This window comes from Protopterus annectens, chromosome 16.part0, assembly GCF_019279795.1.
Source record: "Protopterus annectens isolate FY-2018-M chromosome 16.part0, PAN1.0, whole genome shotgun sequence".
Lineage (NCBI taxonomy): Eukaryota > Metazoa > Chordata > Ceratodontiformes > Protopteridae > Protopterus > Protopterus annectens.
Window position 1 is genome coordinate 515,731,440 of NC_056750.1, and position 27,575 is coordinate 515,759,014.

Genomic DNA, 27,575 nt, shown 5'->3' on the forward strand with positions numbered 1-27,575 from the left:
TGCCGCTTCAGCTGCGAGGGTGTCGTTTTTCTGGCTCAGACTCGTTTATGTAACATTTTGTGTAAACTTTCCTTAGAATTTAAATTTTCTAGTATCCTTTCTATTTAGAGTTAGTTATACGTGTTGTAGTTATTTTTTCTATAGTGTCTTTACCCTTTTTGACAGAACTCATTTAAAATAGAGAGTTCTCCGCCCATCCCTAGGTTAGCCATTTAACTTAGAGGCTCTCCTACTTCTTTTTTCCCTTATTGTAAAAAAAAAAAAAAAAATTATGTAATATTTAATTATATTATATCTTAGATTTCCTTCATAGTTATAGAAAGTACTGGTGTGTTTTGTCTAGTGTAGTACTGTTTTTTTGTTTGTATTTACTTAGCCTTCCCTTTTTTTAGTACAGTCATGTCTAAGTAAGCTAAGGTTTCTGGATTCAAGAAGTGTGACTCATGCTGTCAGAAAATGTCTCTGACAGATGGGCACACTAGTTGCGTCTACTGTTGGGCGCTGTTCACCTGCAGGACTCGTGTTCTGTTTGCCATGCTTTTAGTCCAAGGGTCCTGCAGGAGCGTAAGAACAAACTGATTCTTAGGGGTAGGAGTTCGTTGGGGTTCGAGTAGTGGAACCATCGACTCCGATAACCATATCCCCTTCGGTTCCGACGTCAGCACCGATTACCTCGATGGTACCTTCCATCGAGGGATCTGGATGATGAGACTCTCTTGTCTGCTCCGAGGGGCAAGTGGCATCGGACCCTTGTTCGACCCCATTCTCCCTCTCGGAGCATCGGCGTAGGTGAGCTCGGCTCCAACATCGGTCTTGGAGCCGTCCCCCTCAGCGCGGAGAAAGATTCCTATTTCTTCGGAACCAGAGCTTTCTCTGCCTTGAGACAGGGATGCCTTTGAGGTCATGCGGAGTGTGCTGTCCCCCGAGTCAGCTCCACTACCAGCCCCATCAGCTCCGTCCCCCGTAGTGCCTGTGCCAACCTCTGCTCCTCCTCCAGACCCCAAGTGTGGGCAACCAATGCTCCAGGACACCCCATTGGGTGTTTTCTGTTCTTCCGAGGCCTACCCTGATCACTCAGAGGAGCCCCCTCGGAAGGGGAAGTGGAAGAGGAAGCACACTGACTCTCCTGAGTCTGTCATTCCTGATACAGACTTAGATGAATCAGAAGGGTCCCAGAGATCCCCCTCTGAAGATGTTTCCTTCTCGGACATCCTGGAAATGCTTAGGCAGAGGGGGAACTGGAATCCCCTAGCTCCTACCGAGGATGAGTCTGTATTCCGGGATGCTGTCTGTTCCCGACCTTCCACCTCCTGGTTTTCTCCGCCTTTCGACCCACTTATGTCCGTAGTGGCTCGTAAGGCTTGGTCAGCTCTGGACACAGTGGAACCAATTCCGAGGAGATCTAGTAAATTTATTACAGCCCCCCCACGATAAGCAATTCCTTTCTAAAGGTGTGCCCGTTGATGCCATGGTGGTAGCAGCAGCCACCAAAAAAGAGCTAGCAGAGACCTCTTCATCTGTTCATCCCCCTAACAAGGAGTCTAGGATGATGGACAGGTACAGAAAGCGAATGTTTGTTTCAATGACCTTCTCCATGAGGTCACTGAATTATCTGTCATTTTACTCGACTTCAAAGGGATCTCCTTAAAGAGCTTGGAGATACCTTCAAGATCCTACAGCTGAAGGAGCACAAGCCAAAGTAGCTTCCCAGCTAGCGACGCTTAATTCTATAGTTAACTCCTCCATGAGGCTCATTTCCTATGCAGCCGATGGAGCAAGTAGAGCCGCGGGCACGGGTGTAGCCCTTAGGAGGCATGTGTGGATACGGCTGTGACACTTTGTGGAACCCTTTCGAGCGTGCTTCACCAATACCCCCTCTGATGGCTCCTTTCTCTTTGGGCCACAGGTGAAAGACACGTTGACTAGGTGTGAGCAAGAAGGCAAGACTCTCTCTGCCATGGGAGTCCATTTTTCCACTCCCTCTAGACCTTACTCAGAGTCAGAAGAGTGGGAAAATGTGGTTCCGTAAATCTCAAGGAGCCTTGCCTGACACAAGTAGTGATTTTTCCTCCAGAGGCAGAGGGGGAAACAATAATAATAGATGCCACCCTCGTGGCAGAGGTGGTCCGCAGAACCAGGGCAACAGAGAATCTTTCTCTGATAAGCCCTTCCAGCATACCTGAAGGGTTGCCCGGCTGCTCACCTCTGGAGGCAGTCAGGGGAAGACTTTCACTGTACCCAAAAGCCTGGCTAAATTTAACAAAAGACAGATGGGTACGGTCCAGTATATCCAGAGGTTACAAAATTCCCTTCCATCAACCCCCCTTACAGTCAAAGAAAATCCTTCCAGATGTGCCACCCAATCTGAAGGAGCAAGCAGTAATAGAAATTTCAAAACTGCTAGAAAAAAGAGCCATCCAGGAACTCCCCGCAGACAAGCACAGATCCAGAACTTAACGTTCTTTTTGGTACCAAAAAAGACCGGGGACTGGAGACCGATTCTGGATCTCAGCAGACTAAACAAGTCTGTACAAAGAACAAAGTTTCGGATGGTCACGCTACAGTCCATTCTACCCTTTCTGGGTCAGGACAATTGGATGTGCTCGATAGATCTTCAGGACGCGTACTACCATATCAAGATGGACAGACGCTTCAGGAGATTTCTTCGCTTTCGGGTGGGAGCCAGTCATTACCAGTTCAGAGCTCTGCCCTTTGGTCTCACCACAGCCCCCAGGGTGTTCACCAAGTGTATGGCAGTGGTCACGGCTCACCTGAGATGTCAAGGATTCCAGGTGTTTCCATATCTAGACGACTGGCTCCTCACTGCTACCACCAGGCATCAACTCCTACAAGCGCAAGTGCATAAATATTACCTTATGCCATTCACTAGCTATTACTAGATATCCAGTGTGTAAATGTTTGATTCATCCTTTTTGATTTTTGATTTGTTTTATTTATTTTCATGTATTTTATGTATTTTGATGTATTTTTTATCTGGAGCTTTTCTTCCCAGGCCTCTGCTGAAAATGGACCTGTGTCCAGTAGACTTTCCCAGTAAACAAATGAAACATAAAATAAATAAAATAGGTTAATAAATAAAAAAAACTATAGGAGTATTTACAAAAGGCTTAGCCCCTACTATATGCATTTGTAGGGCAGGGTGTTTATTTTTTCCAATTTGGAAGACTGCATTATTCTTACAGATTATTTCACAAATTAAAAATCTCACTCTGAGTACATATATATTTCTTAGCCTGGGATTTAAAATGAGCAAAGAGAAATCTTTCCCCACCCTTTCTTAACAGTAGTTTTGTTTTTCTGGGATATATTCTTCATTTATCCCATATGATGGTTTTCATTTCTCTCAACAACTGGAATCCTCAAGAATGTAAGTTGAACCCAGGGGTCTTCCAGGAACTGGTCCCTCTGTGTGGAATTAGTCAAGTAGATCTTTCTGCCTCTGGCTTATAACAGACTGTTACAGAAATTTTGCTCCAGGCCTCCTTGCTCATGGCTGGAAATTGGATGCCTTTTCATTCCCATGGACAGGAATGTATCATCATCATCATCTACCCTTTTCTCCAATAACTTTGATTCTTCTAAAGACTTCGAACTCCCCAAAGATAGTTGCGGTGACTCCCTTCTGGCCCAGGCAACAGTGGTTCTTCATTCATGTATGGCAAAGGGCAATTGCTGCAAACATACTAACTGAGTGGGACTCACTAACATGAGGCAGGATCAATACACCCCCACCTTCATTGTCAATTAACTGACTGGATGATAGAATCTTGAGACCTTTTAGGCACCTTTTTATGAAGACAAGTCAGCAGGTATTAAAGGAAGTAAAGAAACCTGCTGCTTGAAAATCGTAGATGAATATATGGAAAAGATTTTCTAGTTGGTGGCATTCATAGAAAGAACAAGGTCCCTTTTAAAGCCAGTACACCTCAAATTCTATAGTATTTTTGTGAACTGTTATCCTTTGGCCTTCTTACTCATCTGTGAAGATTCACCTTGCTACCATATCTGCTTCTGTGCCCTGAAATCCCCTCGTTTCTTCCCTACCTCAAGTGAAGAATGTTTTGAAAAGGAGTATTATACCTACTCTGAACAATGATGGCTCCCTCTAGGGATCTTAATTTTGTGTTTGGAAAAATGACAGTTTCCTTGGGACATGCTCAAGATGCTGATTTCAAGCCCTTATCTTGGAAAACAGTGTTACTCATTGATCTGACTTCTGCTAGGAGAGTATATGCCTTACAAGCTCTTTTGGTGAGTCATTCCTATCTCATTTATCCTTAAGCAGAAGTTACTTTGGGAAAATATCCTTATAGTATACTAAGGTCTTTTCAGACTTTATTTAGCCAGGCTGTACATCTCCCTGTTTTTTTTTTCTTTCCAGAGCCGTAAAAGAAGGAAGAAAGAAATTTCATGTACATTGGATATACTTACTATACTATAGTGACAGGACTGAAATCTTCAGGAGTGCTGGTCAACTGTTTATAGCTTTTGAAAGGAAGTAAAAGGGACAAGTTGGGTCTAAAACAATTTTTAAACTTTGGCTGTCACTGTTGCCTGTTGTTCTCACTATAGCAATCACTGCCAAGCAAAAGCAGGGACCATTCTTCCTGGGTCTTGGTTACTTTTGTGACTTTTTAGAAAGGTGAACTCTAGAAATATTCTAGAGGCACCATCGTGGTCTTCTGTGCATGTCTTTACCATGGTGTACAATCAGGATTTTTTATATAGGTCCAGTGCAGGCTTGCTAGGACTTTCTCAAGTAAAGTTCCGGATACTGACCCATCTGCCTCCTCCATTCATAAGCTCTGGTACTCATCTCATATAGCATAAGGCTACTGCAGCAATGATCTAATGGTGAATCTAGTACAATTTTGTAAGTAAACTTACTGTAGCCATAGATGGTAAAAGAGATCCCTGCTGTAGTAGCAGTTCCCTCCCTCCATCTCTCTATTTTTTATAGGCATGCATCCAATGTGTAGTCTACTTCTCCTAAGCCAAGAAAACTTTGAAGTTTTAGTGCCCCCAGCCAGTGAGTCTGTCCTGCTTCCCATGCACAGAACAGTGTTAGGGTGGTGAAGATGCCCTAAAGCTTTGGAAGCTGGTTGAATGGATGTCCCATACAGGTTATGGCTACTGTAACAGTGATTTATTTAAACGTATGCTACTATATAGGTTCATAGGTAAGTAACAGGGTAGCTGCCCTTGCATGTCATTTTAAGCCTACCCAATATCCCTTTTTGTGCTCAAAATAACCTATCCCATTTTTTTATAGATTGGTCTTAACCCATCCCACCGTCGATAATTATATATTAACCCAATGAGAATAGTTGGGATCCTATCATAAATAACTTGAGAGGGCCCAGTTATGGGATAAAGCATTTAGGAGCTGCATCTGGCTTTTTAGTGTAGTGGGAGTTCTAGGATACATTTTCTGTTTCCCATCCATAGATTTAAGTTCGCTTGAAAAGTGACCTGGATGAACTTTATTTTATGTGGATAGGGAGTCTGTTCCGTAGCAGTGGTGTCCTCTGCAAAATGTACCTGTCCCTTCAAACCATTCTGTTGATGTTGCAGAAGGGGTTTAGATACCTAGAGTATTCCTGGTGCCATTTGACTTGCTGATGTGCAGTAAATCCATCAGTACTGGATCGGAGGATGCCTTGCATGTCAGACACAGGTCAGCTCTTATTAGTCTGTCTCCAACACCTGTCCCCCGCCGATTTTCTCTGAGGAGCAGGTCTTAAATACAGTCTCCAAAGCCAAAAACACAGCCTCTATGGGACCAGACAGTATCCCGGGCTGTGTTCTACATGGGTTAAAACAGGAATTAGGATCACCATTGAGCACACTTTTCAATCGCAGCCAAATCATTGGCTTCACCCTGACAGAATTGAAAACAGCTACCATCATCCCTTTGCACAAAGGGGGTGCATCCATGGATCCCTGGAACTATAGACCCATAGGGCGGCGCAGTGGTGCAGCGGTTAACGTTGTCACCTCACAGCAAGAGGTTCTCCGGTTCGATTCTCGGCTGGGGTGCCTTCTGTGTGGAGTTTGCATGTTCCCCCTGTGTTCGCGTGGGTTTCCTCCGGGTACTCCGGTTTCCTCCCACATTCCAAAGACATGCATCTGGAACATTTCTCCCCGGGCCTCTGCAGCTCCACTGAAAACAGGCTCTGTGGAACCTAGTCGGACTTTCCCGGTCAACAAATGTTAAATAAATAAAAAATAAAATTAGCCTGACCAGCCTTATCTGCATGGCCATGGAACCTTAACAAAGATATAGGAAATCTTCATATGCTCAACCCTAGCCAGTTTGCTTTTGTCAAGGGGAGATTATGCTTATTAAACTTGGTGGATTTCTTTGAGATAGTCAAAGTACTAGATGAGGGCACATCTCTGTATATGGCCTACCTAGACTTAACCAAAGCCTTTGACACAATCCTCCACTCAGGCATCATTGATAAACTCACTCAGCTGGATATCGACCCATATATTGTCAGGTGGGTTGCAAACTGGATCACTGATAAAACTCATTCGGTCAAAATAGGGGACACCACCTCTTCCAGCAGACCTGTAACCAGTGGTGTTCCACAAGGATTAGTTCTGGAATCCCTACTGTTCGGAATCTGCTTTTCCAAAGTAGAGGCTAAAACTAAAGGACTGTGGCTGGCAAAGTTTGCTGATGACTGCAAACTGGGAGCGATTATTGAAACCCCCAGCGATGTCAGCATCCTGCAAGAAGATCTTAAGCACACTAATGACTGGTGACAAAGTCATGGTCTTAAACTTAATGCAAAAAAATGCATCATCATCCCCTTTGGCAAAGGTGAGGTTCCTGCAAACTATCACATCGATAGCAATACCCTAAAGCACACAGTCAGTGGTGAGAGGTCTAGGCACACAGGTCGACAGCAACCTTAATTTCGATCAACATGTCTCCACAGTGGTAAAAAGGGCATTTTATACTGTCATCTCATAAGTTAGGACATTGCCTTCAGAATAAGAGGTCATAACCCCCTGTACTGTCCTCTCATCAGGCCAGTAATAGATTACGATGCTCACTTTGGTATGTTCCTTTCCAAACACTTGCAGCAATTGGCGAGACCACAAAGGTTCCTTAGAAAGAAAATTCAGGGTGTTCAAGATCTGTCTTGTGCGGACAGACTGAAATCATTGTCACTTTACTCTGTCATACAGACTGCTCACAGATGACCTATGCCTTGCATATAAAGCAATCTCTCACCCAGCTTTAATGGAAATGCTGCACATTTGCAAGTCAAATGGCACATGGGTCAGTCGCTCAAAGGACATTAACCTTGTGTTTGACATCAACAGAACTTGCTGGAGAGACAGGTTTGTTTCACAGAAGTTGCCCTAACTTTGGAACAAGCTTCCTATTCATTTTAAACAAAGCCCCTCGTTGGCCCTATTTAAAAGCAGTTTGGATTGGATGGGTAAGCAGAAATTCACCCCAGGGGTTCCACCTGTGTTCCTCTTGGACAGGGGCAATAGGCGCTGATTTTAGTGTCTGTCTGAACCAGACACCCTTGGGAACATGGGTTGAACTTGACTAGGCTTGTAAGGGCCTTGGGGCCATTAGCCTGGTAACTTCCTATGATTCTGTGATAGAGTATAGTGAAAGGGCTTTGAGTCCGTCTGTGTAGGACATGTTGTTTAGGCCTTGTATCCTTTCAGTAAGGTATCTCTGTGGGCTTCCCAGTTGTTTCATGCTTCTTAAAATACAAATGCCAAAGGGGGCATTATATTCAGTGATTGTCCTAATGGGGGTTGAGTAAAGGGGGACAGTGGCATCCCTAGATCTAGATGCAATCCCTTTGTTTATAAGCTGTGCAATATAGAAGGACTTTAAGACAATAGACACATGTTGGTCAAAAGTTAGGCCACTGCCCATGCAAGCTCCCAAATTCCAAACAACTGGGTCAGCTCTTAGCGACATATTGTCATTGTGGTAGAGTGTGGTAGCTCCCTGGGGTAGATGACTTCCCAAAGGATACAGTAATGCATTCTTTGGCATTTAATTTCAGACCATGGTTTTTACACCAGTTATTTATTTGAGACAGACCTTCCTGTAGGGTGGCTTAAGTAATTTGGGGATTCATTGACTGCTCTTAACTTGCAGTCATCTGCAGACTTACCCAGCCAGAGGCTTTTGGTATTGACACTTACTTCAGAAAACTAGATGCCAAACAGGAGTGGTCCCAGCACATAACCCTAGAAGACTACTGGTGACTAGTCTCCTTGTGGAGGTAACTTCTCCTATTTTGGTTATCTGCATCATATATGTGAGCCAGTTGGCAATCCAGTGTGTGACTTACCCTGTGGTAGGTTTACTTGCACAACTATATTTTACCAGGAATGCTTGCACAATAGAGTAAACTGAATAGTAAAGGCATGGGGTAGAGAACAGTAGTTCATTTTTGTCATTTTGATAAGATGCATCAATTTAGCTGTGCAATAAATGGAAGTGTAGTGCAGTATATAATTATTTATTGCATTTGTTAACTAGAAAAGGGCTCAGGACCTATTGTCAGTGGCGCTCCAGGGAGAAAAGCTCTAGAATAAAATAGTGTAAACATTGATAGCGACATCTAACATAGATAATCTACACAAGCATTGGAAGTGGTAGTTTTATACATTATATACATAAACTTAGAGAGCTAGAAATCAGTAGTGGAATTCTATACAAACAGATACTGCCTTTTTTATAATGGCAGTTATTCATTACATTATTGATACAGTATTCAGATATATTGTAGCCTATAATTTTAGAAAGGGTTAAGAGTTTAGCAAGGAGTGTGCAGTTAGAGAAGAATGGTTTAATCAGGTGGAGAACGTTTGCAGTACGATGAGTTGAGTAGGTGTGTTTTTAGTTGAAGCTTGAAAGATTTTAGCAATGATTCTTGTCTGACTGCAAGGGGGAAGGAGTTCCAGGTTTTGGCACTGTGAGAGTATAGGAGCAGACAGCCAAGCTGTTGGGTTTGGATTATAAGTTGTAGGGCTTTGTTGGAAGAGGGTGTGGGATTGCTAGCTTGGTGGTAAGATTGTGTTTGGTTTGTTAGGGATGGCTGTCATCTAGTTTATGTAGAAGCCAATGGACAGTAAGGAGCTGAGAGTGTGAGTTGGTGAGGTCGTTCAAGCCACTGGACAACTCAGAGTGCAAGACAGTGGTGTGATACGTGGGGGAGGTTGGCTGAAAATGTTGCAGCTTTGAAGTACTGTTGGATCTTGTTTAGATAAATTTGTTGGATGCTGGTAAATATTTATGCAGCATATAGAAGTGTGGGTAGTAGGAGGAGTGTTGTGGCGATAAAAGATCTAGCTGAGTTGGATAGCAATGGTTTGGCTCTATAGTGACAGTGCCAAGTTTTTAACTACACAATCTGTGTTGACATCAAGTTTTAGGGCTTCATCTGTATGATTTTCTAGTAGTTTGGTATGGGTGATGAGGTATATTTTGGTGTTAGAGGAGGTAACCCAGAAGGATAACTTTATTGCTAGGTGTTTTGGAGTCAAGAGAAGTAATTTTGATTTGTTGGGCTTGAAGAATAGCTGGCTGGAGGTCAGCCAGTTTTCTACTGAGGAGAAAGATTCTTGAGTCAGCTGTTGTAGGGAGTCTTGCTGGGCAGATGTTGGTGGAATCATCTGCATAATGTACAAGGGTGGTATTCTTGTATGTTAAGGCATGGTAATTAATAAAGATCCTAAACAGGATAGGACCAAGTATAGGTCCCTGTGGAATGTAATATGATGTGGGGAGAAATGGTGAGATGTCAGACAGCCATTTCACTGACTAGTGGCGATTATCAAGGTAACTGGATAGCCAGGAGAGGGAGGGCTTATTCAAGGCCTAGATAAGAGTTTTTGTAAGTGAATAGTGTGGGCGATGGTGTTGAAAGCTTTAGAGAGAAATCAAGAAAGAGGGCTAGTTTGCCTTCATCTCTATGTTCATTGTATTAATGAAGCTAGGGAAAGCCATAGAGGTGGAAACCATATTTGTGAGGGAGAGAGAAGTGGCATAAAGTACATTTTTTGGCTATGTATATTACAAACCTGTGTTTTATTATAAGGGGGAAGTGTACTGCTAAGGAGATAAAAGGAAGCCATTGCTGTTTACTTTAATAATACAAAAGTAAGACTTTTATATCTTTATGGATTGTAGTGTTTAAGATGATTAAAGAAGACCTTTTTTATGTGCAGACTTCTGCCAGACAGTCAAAGCACTAGATAGATGTATGTTGGTGTTATGTTATTTCAAGATCAACAATGATCTTCAAAAAATGCCTATTTTGCTGAATCTCTTTCCTTAGCGTTTGCAAGATGGCACTGTTGGTATACATTGGTTACAGGAAGGCAAGAGCAGTACCAGGTAGCCTCCTTACCTTTGGTCTTTCCATTGTGCTCAGTGTGTGCACCAGATGTTTAGCCCCAGTATTCACCTATCCAAGGACCAGGGTGATAATATATACTGCTGTTGATAGCTACCCATTTCAGGCACCATCCCTAGAGGTGTGACAGGGAGCCCTGCCATATAACACCCAATGCCTTACCATCAAGAGGTATTCCTCTGAATTTACCAAAAAAGTCAAGCTTAGCGTGAGCAACCTGGAAGACATTTCTGGAACAGTGCTAAACACAGTGTGCTGTCTGGTCCTGCATTAGGGAAAATTCAGTCAGACCCTTTCCTTGCCCTTGCTGTCAGGAAGATACATGTGACAGCACAAGCATTTCGGAATATTGGTCTGCTTTTCATCCTCCAGTCTTGATTCCTTTTTCCAGATTTCCCATCAGGGATGCATTGGTATGGCAAGAATCTCTGGCAGCAGCATGCCCGTACCTCTTTGAAAAAGTGCTGCAGTTGATGTGTTTCATGAGAGAATTTAGATGATAGTCCCACCAGGTGCTATCTGCTTTTTGTGATACCAGTCAGTATCAAAACCTTCACAACAGATGTCCCAGACTTTGCTTGAGAGGTGCATACCACTTAATTGAAGGTCCACGGCAGATAAAGCTCCATAAAGGAAAGCTAACAAAAACATATGTGAAAAACATGGTGACTTTGAAGTTCTCCCTAAAGACATTTAAGATAGTGTGTTGCCCTGACACTTTGAATAAGTAACAGGTAATACTGTGGTCATACAACCCGTTAACAAGCAAGGAATAAGTCACTGTGTAACCTGGCTGTGATGCTGTAGAACATGGCCTTAAAATAATAAGGCTTGATTTTCATGGGTGCATATGTTCCATCACACTAGTATTCTCAAGTGGGATGGGCTTAGCAGATCTTCCTCCAGTCTGCAAAAATGGAGTGCAAACAGGGAAGCACGTTTTCTTGGATGTAGTACAAAGCCTCCACTCTCCAACTAAATTCCCATGTCAAACTCACTTGGTCAATGAATTTAAGGCATTATCCTTTCTGTGAACAAGAGACTGTTGTATGCACTCCTCGGTCCCTTTCTTCTTCTCCCAAGAGTACTCCAGTAGGCAAGTAGAGTAAAAAAAACAAAAAAAAACAGGGCTGTGATCCTAAGTGTTTCAATGACCAAGGCAGCTGTGGTGCTCTTAACCGATTTAAATGAGCAGAGAACTATTATAAATTTACTGTTAGAAATTAAAAAATGTTGTGCACTTCAAGCATAACAGAGAATGCACATTGGTCTGTCAAAATCTAAGCAACTTTAGTCATGTAGTCCCGACCTTATGTACTTCAAAGACCACTTCTCCAAGAAAGTGATACACATGTTGGAGATGTGTAGAAAATCCTATCTAGCCAAATGGAAAATGTTTGGTGTGATTATAAAGGTGTATCCCATCTGTTTCAGCAACAGATCCTAGACTCCTTGAGTATATAGGTGAGCTGTTCCATAGTAGGTTTTTTGTACATCTGTAAGTTTGCACTCTTCAGCTTTTGCAGATTATCTTTCTTGATCCCCCTTACCATACCGTGTAGACAGGTGATTTTTAGAAGGGCTTCTATACTTCGTTTTCCTAGGAGACCTGGTTTTCTTTCTTTTAGACTTTTGCTGTTCAGAAACTGACCTTGGCTATCAACATTTTATCTTAAATATTTTGCCTTGAAAATATTCTTGTTACCCATTATCTGCATTCCGAGACTCTCTAAGCTGCAAGCCCTAATTTATGAAGAACCATATATTGTCTTTCTTAGGGACAAGGTAAGTCTTAAAGCTAATCCTTTATGTCAAAACTGGCCTTGGAATTGGCTTTGAATTGAGCAGTTCCACTGCCAGTAGTGTTTCCTAACAAAAAGGAATGTTTTATGTAATGGTGTGTGTAATCAAATGATGTAGTACAGGCAGACCAGTCCCAACTTCGTCTCCTTTGTGCCAGATAAGCAAATTAAATGACTGCATTGTTTTCTGTTACAAGCATCATGAAAAAAACATTGGAATAGCAAGTAAAAAAACACTCCACCAAGACAGCAACTGTTACAGTTCTTTTCTTTAATAATGTCTCAGTTCAGAGCATGTTTTAGGTAAACACTTCTGTTCACTCTTTCAGGGTCTACAAGTTAAATATTCATTCCAAGAGCAGGGCAAGTTATGACCATCTTGCTAAGTCTGGGACCAGGTTGCCACTCTGGTAATTAACTGCATCAATAATCTTTATGATGAACAGACTGCAGTTGTGTGCGAATAGTCAGAAAAACAGTAGATGCTTGAATAGATGAATCCTGGTTTAGGGTAGGCCTCCACCCACATTTACCCGTGCTGCTCTGTCTTTAGACCTGGGATTGACAGTGGAAGAAAACATTTAAGACCTTTTTTATTCTCATGCTACAAGGAACAAAGCAAGAAAGGGGATGCCCTTCTAACCTTTTCCCACTACTCATTTCTGTTATGACCCGGATGCAGTCTAAAAGGAGGGAGACCAGCTCTCTTTCATCCCTCCCTATTTAACTGTCCTAGGAAAACCAAACAAAAAACATGTATCCTTTTATTGCAGATCCTACTGTAAGGGATTTTGTGATGCTAGGATACTTGTATCTGTTCTCAGTCCCAGGCGTGAGACATGAGAGATGCAGTCTGTACACACCAGACCACACTTGTTGGTACCAGTGAAGGTGGAAGGGCTGCTATAACTGCCATCTTAATAACATTCTGAACAGGGACTGATTTCACCTCTATTTAATGTCTCCAAATCGTTTGGGTTTCAAATACTATGACGGGAATGGACCTCATTCCTAAGTCAAAGTATGATTGAAGTTCATGAAATTAGTATGGTTTCAGTTCTTGATGTCAGCCAGAAGTGCTGTTTGCAGCACCTGCAGTGTGCCCAGTAATGACTCCTGCAATTTGTATGGATTTACATGTATTGGTAACCTATCTAAATATAATTGTAGAATCTTTTTTTATAAGACCCATTGCACCTACTACTATTGGAACTGTCTGGGGCATCTTTCTTCCACATTGCTCTCATTTCTTCCTGCAACTCCTGTTATTTTATGACTTTTTGTGACTCTTTGTACGCAAGACACTGTAGGCACTGGGTGTAACGATTTCAGTGATCAGTGCTACTTTTGTCTTCTTTTCATGGACCACTATATCTGGTTTTCTCGCCTTTATCTTTTGTGCCGTTGGTAGTGGGTAATCCCAAGTGATGTAGACTTCAGTATTTTCTATGATGCTTTGTGGCATATGTTTCCAGTATTTGTCATCTACTTCAATATTATGTGTTCACAATCCCTAGTGCAACACTCTTGCAGTTGCCACAGTATTATGCCTTTCTGTATACAGTCATTCTCCCATTAGTATGTCACAGCAAGCAACAAGGTGTGCAGCTGTTTCAAATTCTGTCATACAAAACCTACATTTGTCTGTTTCTCCCACACGTTTAAATGGACTTTGTAAACCCACAGTGTATGTAGTCCACTATCTTGTGCCACCAGTATTAACCTTTCATCTTTTGGTTTGAATTCACCTCTCCTTAACCGTTCCTGTGTTTGATCCTGATCAACATGAGGTTGTTCCAGGAATTTTCTATACTTGCAACTATATTTTTTGCATTTTCCACAATTCTTGCCTTCCCATCTGATCCTTCACCTTATTTTTTATTTATTTTTTTTTTTTGGCGCTTTCAGTTGCTGCCTGATTTTGATCTGCTTCTGTTTCTAGACTAAGAAAGAAAGTCACCTTATTCTCCTCATGTTCAAAACTTTTACTATGGTTTTGTCTTGTGAGGTCATCAGATATGTTTGCAGTCCGATTGCAGCTCTATACATGTAATCAATTTCAACGAGTATGTGACGTCCCTACACTTGGCCAGTAGTCAAGGAGGCTAAATTCTCGCCATTGATACTGGAGAGGGATGTTCACTTGGAATACAAATGGATGCACTCAGTATTTCCAGATGCAGACCTCTCTGCATCCAGCAGTTTCCCTTAAGAGCAAACAGGGAGCTCAGTCAGCCCAGGGTCTGGATTTCTTTATATCTGTCTCCCTCCAGGGCCCCAATAAGACTCCCCACTGTTACAGCTGTAGGGTTAGGACCTCAGACGAGTGTCCAAGCCAAGTCCTGCAGTGCCCTCTCTGTGAAACCAGGGCTTTGTGTCCTGCTCCAAGTAGCTGACACACACACTCTGTGAGATTATATTATCTGATATTGTTAGTCCTCGTTCATTCATCATGTGTAGGTATCGGTTCCAACTTCTGAACCGAGCCGGCCATCTTCCAAACTCGCGTCAGCTACAAACTCTCGAGCTAAAACTCTTGCCCAGATTTCCCCTCTCCCTGTTACCTCAGATTTCGTTTGCCGCATCGCCATTCGGTCATGTCAAGCTACTTCTCTTGAACTAAGTACAGTATTTTTCTTTATACTAAGTTCTAAGACAGCTTTTTTTTTTTTCACAAAAAAAGTTATTAGATAGTTATCTCATCTCATCGCATTTAGCGACTACCCCTTTTCGAACCTTTTCAACTCCTTTCCTCTTTTTACCGCGAGGTAATCCTTTTTTACCATCGTCGGTAAACCCCTTTTCCTTACGTTCGGGTATTTCTTGTACCATTGCTGGTATTTTTCTGGTTTTTCTTTCTTTCCTTAACTAACATGACAGATAAAAAAGGTAGCCCAGGGTTTAAAAGATTATATTGTGGCCATAAATTACCTACTTCAGATGCACATTCATTTTGTGTCTGTTGCTTGGGTGTGCCTCATTTAACAGTTGACCCGCCTTGCAGGATTTGAAAGAATTTCTCTAACAGGACGTTACTTGAGAGAAAAAATAAATTAATATTGAAGGGGCTACTCAAATCCTCCTTTTTCAGAGGCTATTTCTGGGTCGGAAGCTTCAACCCCTCCAAGATCTCATAAGAAAAAGAGTGATGAACATAAAAAGGCCAAGTCTCTTCCTTCGTCCCCAGCTGGGGACCCACAGGAACCGAGATCCAAGAAAGCTAAGCTTTTCAGTTCAGATTTGACTTCATTGGCTCCTGCGCTTGCGGTGCCTAAACCCTTGGCACCGAGGCCGTCGGCACCATCTGCGACCTCTGTACCGACTAGTCTGCCCCATACTGCATCGGTACCGAGGAGCTCCTCGGTTCAGACTCCCTTACCGGCACTGACTGTCCAGTCGATGCAGACTGTTATGACGTTGATGGATGTTTCGATGCCCATTTCCTTTTCGGCTCCGAAAAATTACCTGGTACTGGCCATTCAGCTTTCGTCACCGATTTTTTCAGCTCAGGCCTTGGCGCTGACAACCGCTTTGGTACCGACATCGTCAGTGCAGACCACGCCTTCGGCACAGATGATGTCCTCGGTGCAGACACCGGTAGTTCAGTCCATTACAGCTCCATTGTTCTCAGTGCAGACCACCTCTGTGGTGGGCACAGAGTTTGCTCCGTCCTTGCATAGACCTGATTCTCCCTCAGCCATGTCCGTGAGATCTGCTAGAAGCCTCTCTAAACATGATGTGTTGCCTCTTCTGGATCAAGTGGTTTTGGCCAGAGGTATTCCACCCCCCAGGACCTATCCTTCCTCGGGAGGTGATCACCCTTTACCAAAGACCCGTACTTATTCCTCCTTCATTGCCTTTGAAGCCCCTTGATATAGCAAAGTCTTCCTTCCACTACGGTTCCTTTTATGGACCTCACTAAGGAGCCACAATTGCCTTTGTGGCAGGAGAATCTTGTCACGGCCCAGGGTGTCAGCTGTGGCGTACATACTTTGGCATTTCACAGCCATCCATGGACTCCGAGTTGGCAGGCTGATCCACTTAGGCGAGGAGTGATCCCTGCCCTGGGTCCTCATCCCTCTTCTGGTGGACCGGCCTTCTAGCTTATGGAGAAGGCACTCGTCGGTTGGCGATCCTGTGCTATCACTCTCCCCGCCCTCCTCTGGACCGCAATGTTCACAAGCCGTTCCTAGCAGACACTGGGCGCAAGGGCCTCAGGACATACTCCCACAGGAGACCCCTTTGGAGATGTCTTCCCCAGCTTCTCCCTCTGAGGAAGATCATCAAAAGAGCTCATGCAAGAGGAAGCACATGGACTCAACAGAGGAGTCCCTTACTGAAGACACAGACTTTGAAGGGGAAGGGTCCCCTCGATCACCCTCTGAGGTATCCTTTGGTGATATCCTTGAAATCCTTAAACAGAGAGGTGACTGGCAGCCCTCCAACCTGACCTCTGAAGAGTCTGTTCCTGCAGGCCTTTCATGCCCAACCCCGTACCTCCTGGGTTACTCCACCTGCCGCCGAACTTGTCCAGCTCGTCGTGCAGCGTGCGTGGAAGGCTCCTGACACCGTTGAGGCCATTCCCTGGAGGCCAGATAAAATTTTGTCCCCTCCAGCTAGTGATCCCCATTGGTCCAAAGGTCTTCCTGTAGATGCTTTGGTGGTGGCGGCCGCAACTAAAAAGGACCTGGCAGAAGAAGAAAGCCAGACTGTCCATCCACCCAACAGAGTCCCAGACTCTGGACAGAATAGGGAAGCGTACTTTTGCATCAGCGACCTTTGCTGTCAGGTCCCTGAACTATATGGCACATTTTACTCAGAGACTTAATTTCTGAGCTCTATGAAACTTTGGCTGGAGCTGTGTCTGATGAGGTCTGTGACAAAGTGGCCTCTCAGCTAGCTACCATTGAATCGATATCTAACTCCTCCATGCGCCTGATATCTCACGCATCAGAAGGAGCAGCGGGTTCAGGCATTGTTTTGAGATGACATGCCTGGATGCGCTTGTGTAATTTCATGGAACCCTTCAAGGCTTCCTTTCCCAATGCTCCCATCGCAGCCTCGTCGTTGTTCGGACCCAAGGTTAAAAGCACACTGGCCAGATGTGAACAGGACGGTAAGACTCTTTCTGCTGTGGGTGTCCGTTATTCTTCCCCTCAATGAGCTTTCTTCAGAAACTAGAAGAGTGGGAAGATATGGCACAAAAAGTCTCAAGGTTATTTCCTTGACACACAGCCTGAGTTCTTCCCTAGAGGCAGAGGGGGAACTCTCAGGGAAGATGCCCCTTTCGGGGCAGAGGGGGTCCACGTAACCAGGGTTCCAGGGATTTTTTCCCTGGCCAGTCCCACCAGCGCTCCTGAAGAGTGGCCCAACTGCTTTCCTCTGGAAGTGGTTGGGGGTCGTTTCTCTTTGTACCCTTCTGCCTGGCTACCATTACCACCGATTCTTGGGTACAAAGGATAATAACCAGAGGTCATCATATCCCCTTCGATCTTTGTCCCACTCCCTCAAGAAGCTTACCCGACGTTCCACCCAGTCAAAGGGAAGAAGCAGCGTTAGAGATTTCAAAGCTGCTAAGAAAAAGAGTCCTCCAAATAGTCCCTCCAAACCAGAGAGGATCCTGATGCTACTCAAGACTATTTTTGGTGCCAAAGAAAACTGGGGACTGGAGTCCAATTTTGGATCTCTGTGTATTGAACAAATTTGTAAATGTGCAGAAATTCTGGATGGTTACAATATACAGTCTATCCTTCCACTTTTGGAAAAAGACGATTGGATGTGCTCGATAGATCTTCAAGATGCGTACTACCACATAAAAGTGGACAGACCATCAAGAAGATTGCTTCGTTTCCGTGCAGAAGCCAATCATTACCAGTTCAGAGTACTGCCCTTAAGACTCTCTACAGTCCCCAGTGTGTTCACAAAGTGCATGGCAGTCACAGCTCACTTGCGACTACAAGGATTCCAGGTGTTTCCATACCTAGACTGGCTCATCTCCGCCCCCACCAGACATCTATTGGAAGAAGCCCTGGCATACTCTCTCCTCACTGCAGAAAGGCTAGGCATAACCATAAACTGGCAAAAATCCAATCTCACCCCTGCTCAGTCCACAGAATTCATAGGGGTCATCTTGAATACAAAGAATTGCAGAGCATCCATTCCAGAGCACAGAATTCTAAGGATAAAGCAGCAACTGAATCCAATCCTTTCAAGGGAGAAATCCACAGTTCATTCTGTTCTCCAGTTGTTGGGTTCCATGGCAGCCTCCATTACGATTGTTTCCCCTGGCCAGGTTTCACATGAGGCTTCTACAGTGGCTACTGCTCACACAATGGTATCCCTTTCAGTACCCTCTTTCAGCTAAGATTCGGGTAACTCACAGGTGCAAACAAGATCTAAATTGGTAGATGGCACACAATCCGTCAAAATAGTCTTGCCCCTTCTCCCCCCCCCCCAACAGCTCAAGGCTACAGTGACCACAGATGCTTCCCTGATGGGGTGGCGGGGCTATTTCAGGGACAAGACCGTCCAAGGTACTTGGTCCGAAATGGAGGCCCATCTGCATATAAATGTTCTGGAGCTGAGGGCGGTGCTTTTGGTGTTGCAAACATTCCATCCCCTGCTGCCATCTGGAACTATTGCAATACAATCAGACAACATGGCAGTGGTCTTGGTACATCAACAAACCAGGTGAAGCCAAATCTTACCCACTCTGTCAAGAGGCCATGAGGATATGGCAATGTGCGATGGCTACCAACCGCTTTCTTCTAGCAACGCACATTCCCGGGAGTTCCAGCGTGATAGCAGACAGACTCAGCAGGTGTATTCTACAACCTCACCAGTGGTCCCTGAATCCTTTGATAGCGGCGGAGATTTTTAACTGCTGGGGTCTTCCATGCTGCGACCACTTTGCTTCCCCGACCAAATACAAATGCAGCAACTATTTCGCCCTGATTCCCCCTCCGGGACAGTCACCCAGGGACGCTCTAGTCCACAAATGGCCCTTGGGTCTGCTTTATGCATTTCCACCTCTCCCCCTCATTCCCCAGTTTCTGAAGAAAGCCTGCCAGTTGAAGAGCAAAGTAATCCTTATAGCACCATATTGGCCTCGTCAGATTTGGTTTCTCTTCCTTTGGCCTCACCTGCTAGATCAACCATGGATTCTCCATCCAACCCCAGGGTTGATCTCCCATCTGCAGAATCTGATTCACCCCAGCCTGAATAGTCTGAAGCTCACAGCTTGGCTCCTCCGATTCCTTTGATTGCCAGGCAGAATGATCTTTCTTTGCCAGTGCGTGACATTCTTATTGCATCTCATAAGTCTTCCACCAGAATTACATATCTCAGCAAGTGGAAAAGATTTATTTTTTGGCTGAAAGAAAAACAAGTCAATCCTTTTTCAGCACCAGTGTCGATAGTACTGGAATATCTGTCTACCCTATTTCAGTCCGGTCTATCTGCCTCACCATTAGAGTTCATTTGGCTGCAATATCTACTTTTCATGATGGTGTCCAAGACTCTTCTCTTATGTCACACAAATTATGCAAGACCTTCATAAAAGGCGTGAATCATCTAAGACCTCCTTTTAGAGAACCTACTCAACCATGGGACCTGTCATTAGTCCTACAAGCTTTGACAATGCCACCTTTCGAACCAGCTTATTCTTGCGACCTCAAATATTTGTCATGGAAAACCTTGTTTTTGGTTGCCATTACTTCTGCCAGTCGTATCTCTGAGCTTCAAGCCTTATGCATCAAGAGTCCTTATTTGATTTTTCATAGAGATAGTGTCATTGAGAACTAATCCTTCCTTTCTGCCAAAAGTGATCTCTGAGATGTCCATTAATCAAACCATTGAATTGCCTTTTTTCTTTCCCAACCATTCAAACAGAGGAGAGTATTACCTACATACCCTAGATATTCACAGGAAAATTTGCTTCTACTTGAACAGGACTAAGGCTTCTCGTAAATCAGACCAGTTATTTTTGGCCTATTCTGGACCTAGATTAGGATGTGCTGTTGCTAAGGTCACATTGGCTAAATGGTTAAAAGACTGCGTGACCTTCATTTATAGACAACGTAATATTCCATTACCTACTACCATAAAGGCTCATTCTACAAGGTTGGTGGCAACTTCTGCTGCCTTCCATGCCAGAGCATCTTTACATGACATTTGTGCAGCTGCAACTTGGGCTAGTCCTCATACCTTCATCAATCATTACAAATTGGATTTGGCCTCCAGGGGAAGAGCATCTTTTGGTTCTATGGTGCTCAGGAATTTCCTTCCATGACAGCCTCCCAGGAATAAAGGTATCTGGGGACTCTGTCTCACATGTAAGGAATGAACGAGGATTAACAATATCAGATAAAGAAGTTATGTCTTACCATAACGTTCCATCTGTATTGTTGATCCTCGTTCAGTCATTACGACCCTCCCTCCTTCCCCCTCCTGTGGCTTCTAGTGGATCTCACCATCCGGTTCTGTTAAGTCATTTGACCAGAGGTAGCCTCTACCTTCTTTTGACTTGCAAACTCAATCTGAGATAGGGGGAGCGGAATTCTGGGTAAGAGTTTTAGCTCGAGATTTTGTAGCTGACGCAAGCTTGAAAGATGGCCGGCTCAGTTCCGAGGCCGGAACCGATACCCACACTTAATGACTGAATGAGGATCAACAATACAGATGGAACGTTATGGTAAGACATAACTTCTTTTTTCATACACACACATACCTGAAAGAGGCTGGCACAGATTTACCTGCTGTGCCATTTTCTGCCCAGAGTATAAGGTAGTTATCACTGCCAGCAGGCACTCCACAATCAACTATTCCAAGGCCCTTAATAAAGGGTGTCCGGTTATACTGTGTAATATTAATACTTATATAGATGATGATAGTTGACCAAGATGGCTAGGCCTTCTGAAGTGGTCCACACAGTGTCACTAAATAAATACAAGCACTCTCTTAGGTTAAATATTTTCAAAAGGACCAGCCACAATAAAAGTTTTAAATATATGTAATAATAAATAGTAAAACAGCATGAAAATACTGAATATATACTTAAGGTAAACCACAGAGTTCAAATCACTGTAAATATTGAAAATAGCATTGATGGACAGACTCAGACAAATAAAGAAAAACAATTTATTTTACATTTGTTAACCGGATGTCCACTGGACACAGGTCCATTTTCAGTGGATGCCCAGGGAGAAAAGCTCCACACATATGAATAACATGTAACATAAAAAACTACAAAGTTTACAAAGTATATTTAGATAGAAAATGCAGTGAGTCTTAGTAGTAGTATATTCATACACAGCAGTCACAATTGGTGAAAACAGAAATCTTACAGTAGTAGTTACATTAGTCTAAAGATATATATATATATATATATATATATATATATATATATATATATATATATATATATATATATATATATATATATAATGACCTTAATCACTGCTGGAGGGAGTCATGTGTAAACCAACAACTTCTTTTATGTTACTGGGGTCTAAACCGTAACAATCTATTTTATTATATTGTATGTATTTCTACAGTAATAGAATATAGACCTATCTGTTCCTCTTGAGGTGAGATAATTAAGGTGGCGTAGGGTCTAACATAGTAGAGGGTCTAGCCTGGTGAACTGCAAAGAGCATAGCCAGTTATTAGTGAGATGCAGTTTTAATGCTTTTTTGAACTGTATGAAGAATGTCATAGTAATTAAGTTTTAGGGTAGAGCATTCCATATTTTGGGTACATAATTAGAAAAGAGGGCATCACCTGCTGTATTATTTGACAAGGTTACTGTGATAATAAGTTTGTTACTGGAGCGAAGAGGTCTGTTATTGTTGTGGAGGTGAAGTAGGCTTTGCAGTGCAGGGTGTTTTCTGGTTGATGTAAAATTTTATGGGCCAGAGAGAGTTGGTTGTAGTGCAGGAGTTGAGGTTCCAGCCAGCTGAGCAGCTTCAAGGATGAGCAGCGTTGAGATTTAAATGGGGAGTCAGAGTCAAATCTAGTTATTTTGTTATAGCAGGTGTCAAGCTTAGCTAGGTCTGCTTTTCTAAGGTTGGTGAGAATAGGTGAGGTATAGGGGAGGGTAGAAATAAGGTAAGTGTGAGATATAGTAGCTTTTGTTTGTTGGGTAAGGAATTGTCTATTTCTATAGAGGGTACCTAGTTTTTTTGTGAGCTTTTTTGGTAGTCTGGGAAATATGAATATCAAATCTTAGATTATCATCAGTCTTCATGCCCAGGAGTTTGGTGTGCTCTGTGAGAGAGAGTGTAGTTTTTTTTTTTTTTTTTACTGGACATGATATTAAAGGTAGAAGTTGATGAGGTGGACCTAGTGGGTTTAAAGCGTAGTAGTTTGGTTTAAGCAGGGTTTAGGATGAGTTGGATATTGGAAATCCTTGTTGCTATAGAGAGGAAAGATTCCTGAGTTAATGTGTGAAGTTCCTGTAGTGAGGCAGCTACACAAATTAATGTAGAATTATCAGCATATTGGATGACAAATGCTTTGGGAGTGGAGGAATGAAGCTTATTGGTATAGAGGGTGAACAGCAGAGGGCCTAAAATAGAACCCTGGGGAACACCAAGATTAACTGGGAGAAGGGCGGAGAGTTCTGGTTTCCACAAGACTGCTTGATGACGGCCAGCTAAATAGCTCTGGAACCAGGCTATGGCAGGAAGACAGAGTCCTAATTCGGACAGTTCTTTGATAAGAATGTTGTGTCTAACCATATCAAAGGACTTTGAGAGGTCAAGAAAAGTGGCAGAAACAAATTTACCAGCATTTCTATGAGAGTTTACTGTATAATAAGGCAGTGGTCATAGTATGGAAGTGTCGGAAGCCTTGCTGGGTGTTTGATAAGAGCCTGTGTGTGTGTGCAAGTAGTGAATCATTGGAAAGTGTATGAACTTTTCAAGGATTTTTGCTAGAGGGGATAGAATTGCTAAAGGTCGGTAGTTTGTAAACTCTCTGGAGTTACCTCCTTTATGTAGGGGGATTATGAGATATATTTTCCATATCTCTGGGATGTTGGCTTCTGAGAGAGATCTGTTAATTAGAATGGCTATGGGGTAGGCCACTTCATCGGCAGCAATTTTTAAGAATTCCTCTGGTAATTTGTCAGCAGCCAGAGTAGTGGGCTTAAGTTTTTTGAGGTATTTTTTTATCCTATCTATAGAGACTGACTGGAATTTGAAGGAGCTATTCCTTATGGAAGTAGTGCTGGGTTCATAGGAAGGGTGTGAGTCTGTGTGTGAGTCTGTGTGTGTGAGTCTGTGTGTGTGAGTCTGTGTGTGTGAGTCTGTGTGTGTGAGTCTGTGTGTGTGAGTCTGTGTGTGTGAGTCTGTGTGTGAGAGTCTGTGTGTGAGAGTCTGTGTGTTTGTCTGTGTGCGTCTGTGTGTTTCTGTGTCTGTGTGCGTCTGTGTGCGCGTCTGTCTGTGTTTTTCTGTTGGTTGGCTAGGGGTCAGTATTGTTTCAGTAAAGAATTCATTAAATTGAATGGTTGCCTGGTAATAGTAAATTGTTAATGGCTGCCCAGACTTTTTGAGGGCTATTTTGATGTTTGATTTGAAGATTGGAGTACTGATTAATTTTGTCAAGTTTTACTAGTTTCTTAACTTTATTCCTAACCTCCTGATACTTTTGTTTTGCAGCTAGAGACTTGACAGTTTCAGTTATCCCATGCTTTATCTCCATCTTTGAGGAGGGCTTTGGTAAGCCGTGGAGTGGGATTAGATCTGGTTCTTATGGTTCTAGGAGGGGCATGAAGATCTAATACATTTAAGAAGGTGTTATTAAAGTAAGTAACTGCCTCATTTAATTCCAGGGGTGCCCAATTGCAATGTTTTAGTTCTACTGTGAAATCGATGGGGTTAAAGTTCTTTTTCTTTCTAATAAAATGATAGACTGTACCTTTGGGATTATGGTTGCTTTGTTGTAGAAGGAAGGTTGGCAGATGGTCGCTTAGACCATCTGGGAGGCAACCTGCAAGAGAGGGTTGGCTAGGTTTATTAGTTAGAATCCAGTTAAGGATGGATTCCCTCTTAGTTGTCTTGTCATTTCTTGTTGGGAGTTTGAATGGCTTGGATAAAACCATGGGGATTAATATGATTTGTTGGGGTGGAAGAGTTACAGGATAGCCAGTCTATATTAAAATCACCCAAAATGATGGTTTAATTTTGGAGAGAGAAATAGGACCAATGAAGCAGGTTTTCTAGAATCTAATTCTGAAACTTTGATATACTGAATGTTTCAGCATTGGAGGTGGGAGTGTTTGTGCGAATGTATGCATGTTAGGATCTGAGTAAAGGCTAATTAAGGGGGATAGATGTAGTGCTGTGTGTGTGTATATGGTGGTGCTTGTGTTGATGCCAAAGTGACTGAAGTAAGACAGAGTTATGGTTAGCACGCATTAGTAAGGTGGTGCAGTGGGAAGGTGAAGCTGGGAGGATTTCTGGTTTTATTTCAATTTCTTGTTTGATTCATAAATTACTCACTCTGCATACTGTGTACATATAAACTTAGAGTTTCAGCATTATTAATATGTACACTTTTTGGTTATCCTTTTGTTTTTAATTACCATACTAATATATGCTTGCTACATTATAAACCGTTTTTCAATTTTATATGTAATGTATGGCTTTACTGTATCTCTAAAGCTGTAGGGTATTATTTTAAGTTATAGTTTGTCAGAGCATTTGTCTGTGGGCCACTGCTGAAAACAAGTTAACCAAATTCAAAATTTTCAGATTAGCAAATTTAATTTTATAAAGGATCCTATGCTGTCTAGCATTCAATGAAGCAGCGGTGCTAATAGAAACTGGCAATAATTGGTAAGCATCTCTGTCAAATTAAAATAAGTGAAGTAGTTTTTTCACATAGAATGACATTAAAAATAATGAAAAGAAAACATATGAAACAGAATCAGGTTTTGAATCATGAACATTGTGCTCCTCATTCCTCCACTTTTCTTCAGGTGGGGGAGAATAACAGCCTGTATACTGTTGAGAATAATATCTAGTATAATACAGTGTCTATGATGAAATTATACTTTTTGAGGTGCATATGAAGGACCTCTTAAGCTTTACTCTTGAGATCATAATTATTCATCCACCACTCTTACAGTATATCTGCCTGGTAAATGTTGCTATGGTAAATGTTGTCCTTTGTTTCAGGCATGCCAGGGATTTATCCTTCTAAGAAAGACAGTATGATAACTTTACTTGCTGATGTGGGTCCCCAGAAGATGCAGCTGCATAGCAGTCAGTAGTCTTTCTTCAGGGAAGCAGAATGCCTGTGTATTCAATCCAGTCATTGTATACTTCATATTGAATTTGTTTGCAATAGTTAGTGACAATAAGATATTGGTTTTAATCACTTTAAATTTGGTTATGAGAAATATTGCATACAGGTTTGAGTCCATCTTAGGAATTAATTAAATTCCAATCTTAAACGCTTGTTAGTTTTACTGTCTTGTTAAAAAATTAGAGGGTGTGCCTAAATCAACCAGTACCTTTAAGTTTTTATGAAAATATGATATAATGGAAAGTAGTAAAAGACTGTCCTGCGCAAGCTTTGTTTGCCTTGATCTATCAACCCAAAATGTTTTTAACATTTTTTGTCTCTAGAAACAAGGAGAAACTGAGGTGTCTGCACATCACGAAACTGTCTTCCCCATAGCTGTGGTAGCATCAGGAATCTGGGAACTGCACCCCAAATTTGGAGACCTTTTTCTAGCCCATCTACATAAGCTGTGTCCTTATGCTGTCCCTTATTTTCCTGCACTGAAAGCGGGAACATCAATGGAGGAGTACCAGAGGTGAAATTCCTTCTTGGATAACTCTGTTTCAATGTCACATGCTCATTTGCCTTAATTTTGTATTACTTCATTTAATAATTAGTAGAGGTTTACTTTAAGTAAGAAGTGAATGCACTGGTTTAAGTGATGAAGGCTATGTGTTGCTCAAAAGCACATCTTAAAAGTTGAATTTTTCCATGATGTCTGATCTGCCTTAGATTGTCGCTGTTTTTGTGCAACGGTTTTCCACAGTTCTGAATTATGTATATAAAGATTCCTGCATATTAACATGTTGCCTCACATATTGTATTTACCCATTAAATGCATTTATTTGTTTATACATAATAGAGAACACTGTGCTGCTGAAGTTCCTGCAAACAGTTTGGTCTTTGTTTTCACTGGGTCAAGGTGCATAGTTCTTGCATATCTACACATTATGACTGGGGGGGGGGGCAAGGGGTAGAACTGTGGCTGAGAATCAGTTTAATAAGCAGTTTCTTAAAGGAGTTTTTGTATTGTCCTCTCCTTTTGAAGAACCCCTCTCAGCCTGGATCTTGAACTTGATGATTGACAGACTTTCCTGTCCCCCGCTAGTGACTCCTGAAGTATTTATTTTGAAAGATGATTCTTTATGCACATCACCTCTGCTCACAGGATCTTGGAGATGTTTGGGCTTAGTTCACTGTTGCTGTAACGTTAGCTATATGGATCCTACTCCACTGCATCTGGTCAACTTCACAAAGCTAAAGCCATCTTCCACATGCTTCAACTGTCAGAAGTCCTTAAAAGGACAACTGAAAGCTTCAGAGATTTTTTTGCCACCTAAGAAAGCCATGGAACTATCGGTAAGGTTATGTTTTACTTTTGATTAAAATTTTACTTAGATTTTTAAGTTTAGTGTTGTTAGGGCAAGATATTGTGCTGGGGGGGTATGCAGTCGCTGGTTTACTTATCACAGAGCCACTTGTTCTCTACGCTTTACTAACTCTTCCAGGCTCCGCTCTTCTTTTGACATATTTTCCTCAGCTTACTTATGGGGTATCCTCTGGTTTCTGGTAGTATGTTCTTCTGCATTTTAACTTTTTTGTTTTAAGGAGTCTTAGTGTCATGCAAGCTCCTGTTCTGCTCAGCAGATGGTTGGTGACTCTGTTGTAGTCTTCTTGTTCAGACAACTCATCTTTATCCTTCCAGTCCTCTTGGTTTAACTTTTGTAGCCACCAAAGACTGGGGATAGCCACTGTGCGACTGTTAGAGTACATTTGGCAAGAGAAGTAGAGCTACTTTTGGTGGTGTCAGGGGAAGGGGCAGATGAAGGGTCTTCATTTGACCAGGATAGGAATGTGGCGCTAGGAGCAGTGAACCTAGTAACAGTTTGTTTTTTTTTATTTTCAGGGAGAGTGTACATTGTAATTAAAACTTGAAGTATCCTGTTTGCTTTTGTGGACAGGCCATATTTACTGGGATTTGCCAAGGAACTTGCTAATGATTTCTCTTAACTTCTGATTCTTCAGATAAGAAAAGGAAGAGTCAATTCTATTT

General features: G+C 42.5%; 1 protein-coding gene across 1 annotated transcript in view; it reads left to right on the forward strand.

Annotated features, from left to right (window-relative positions):
- GLE1 (GLE1 RNA export mediator) overlaps positions 1-27,575 on the forward strand; it is a 1,828,321-nt gene that overhangs the window by 1,274,056 nt on the left and 526,690 nt on the right. Inside the window, exon 11 of the mRNA XM_044058440.1 lies at positions 25,867-26,057. Coding sequence (XP_043914375.1) covers positions 25,867-26,057 — 191 coding nt within the window. The remainder of the gene's footprint in view (positions 1-25,866; positions 26,058-27,575) is intronic.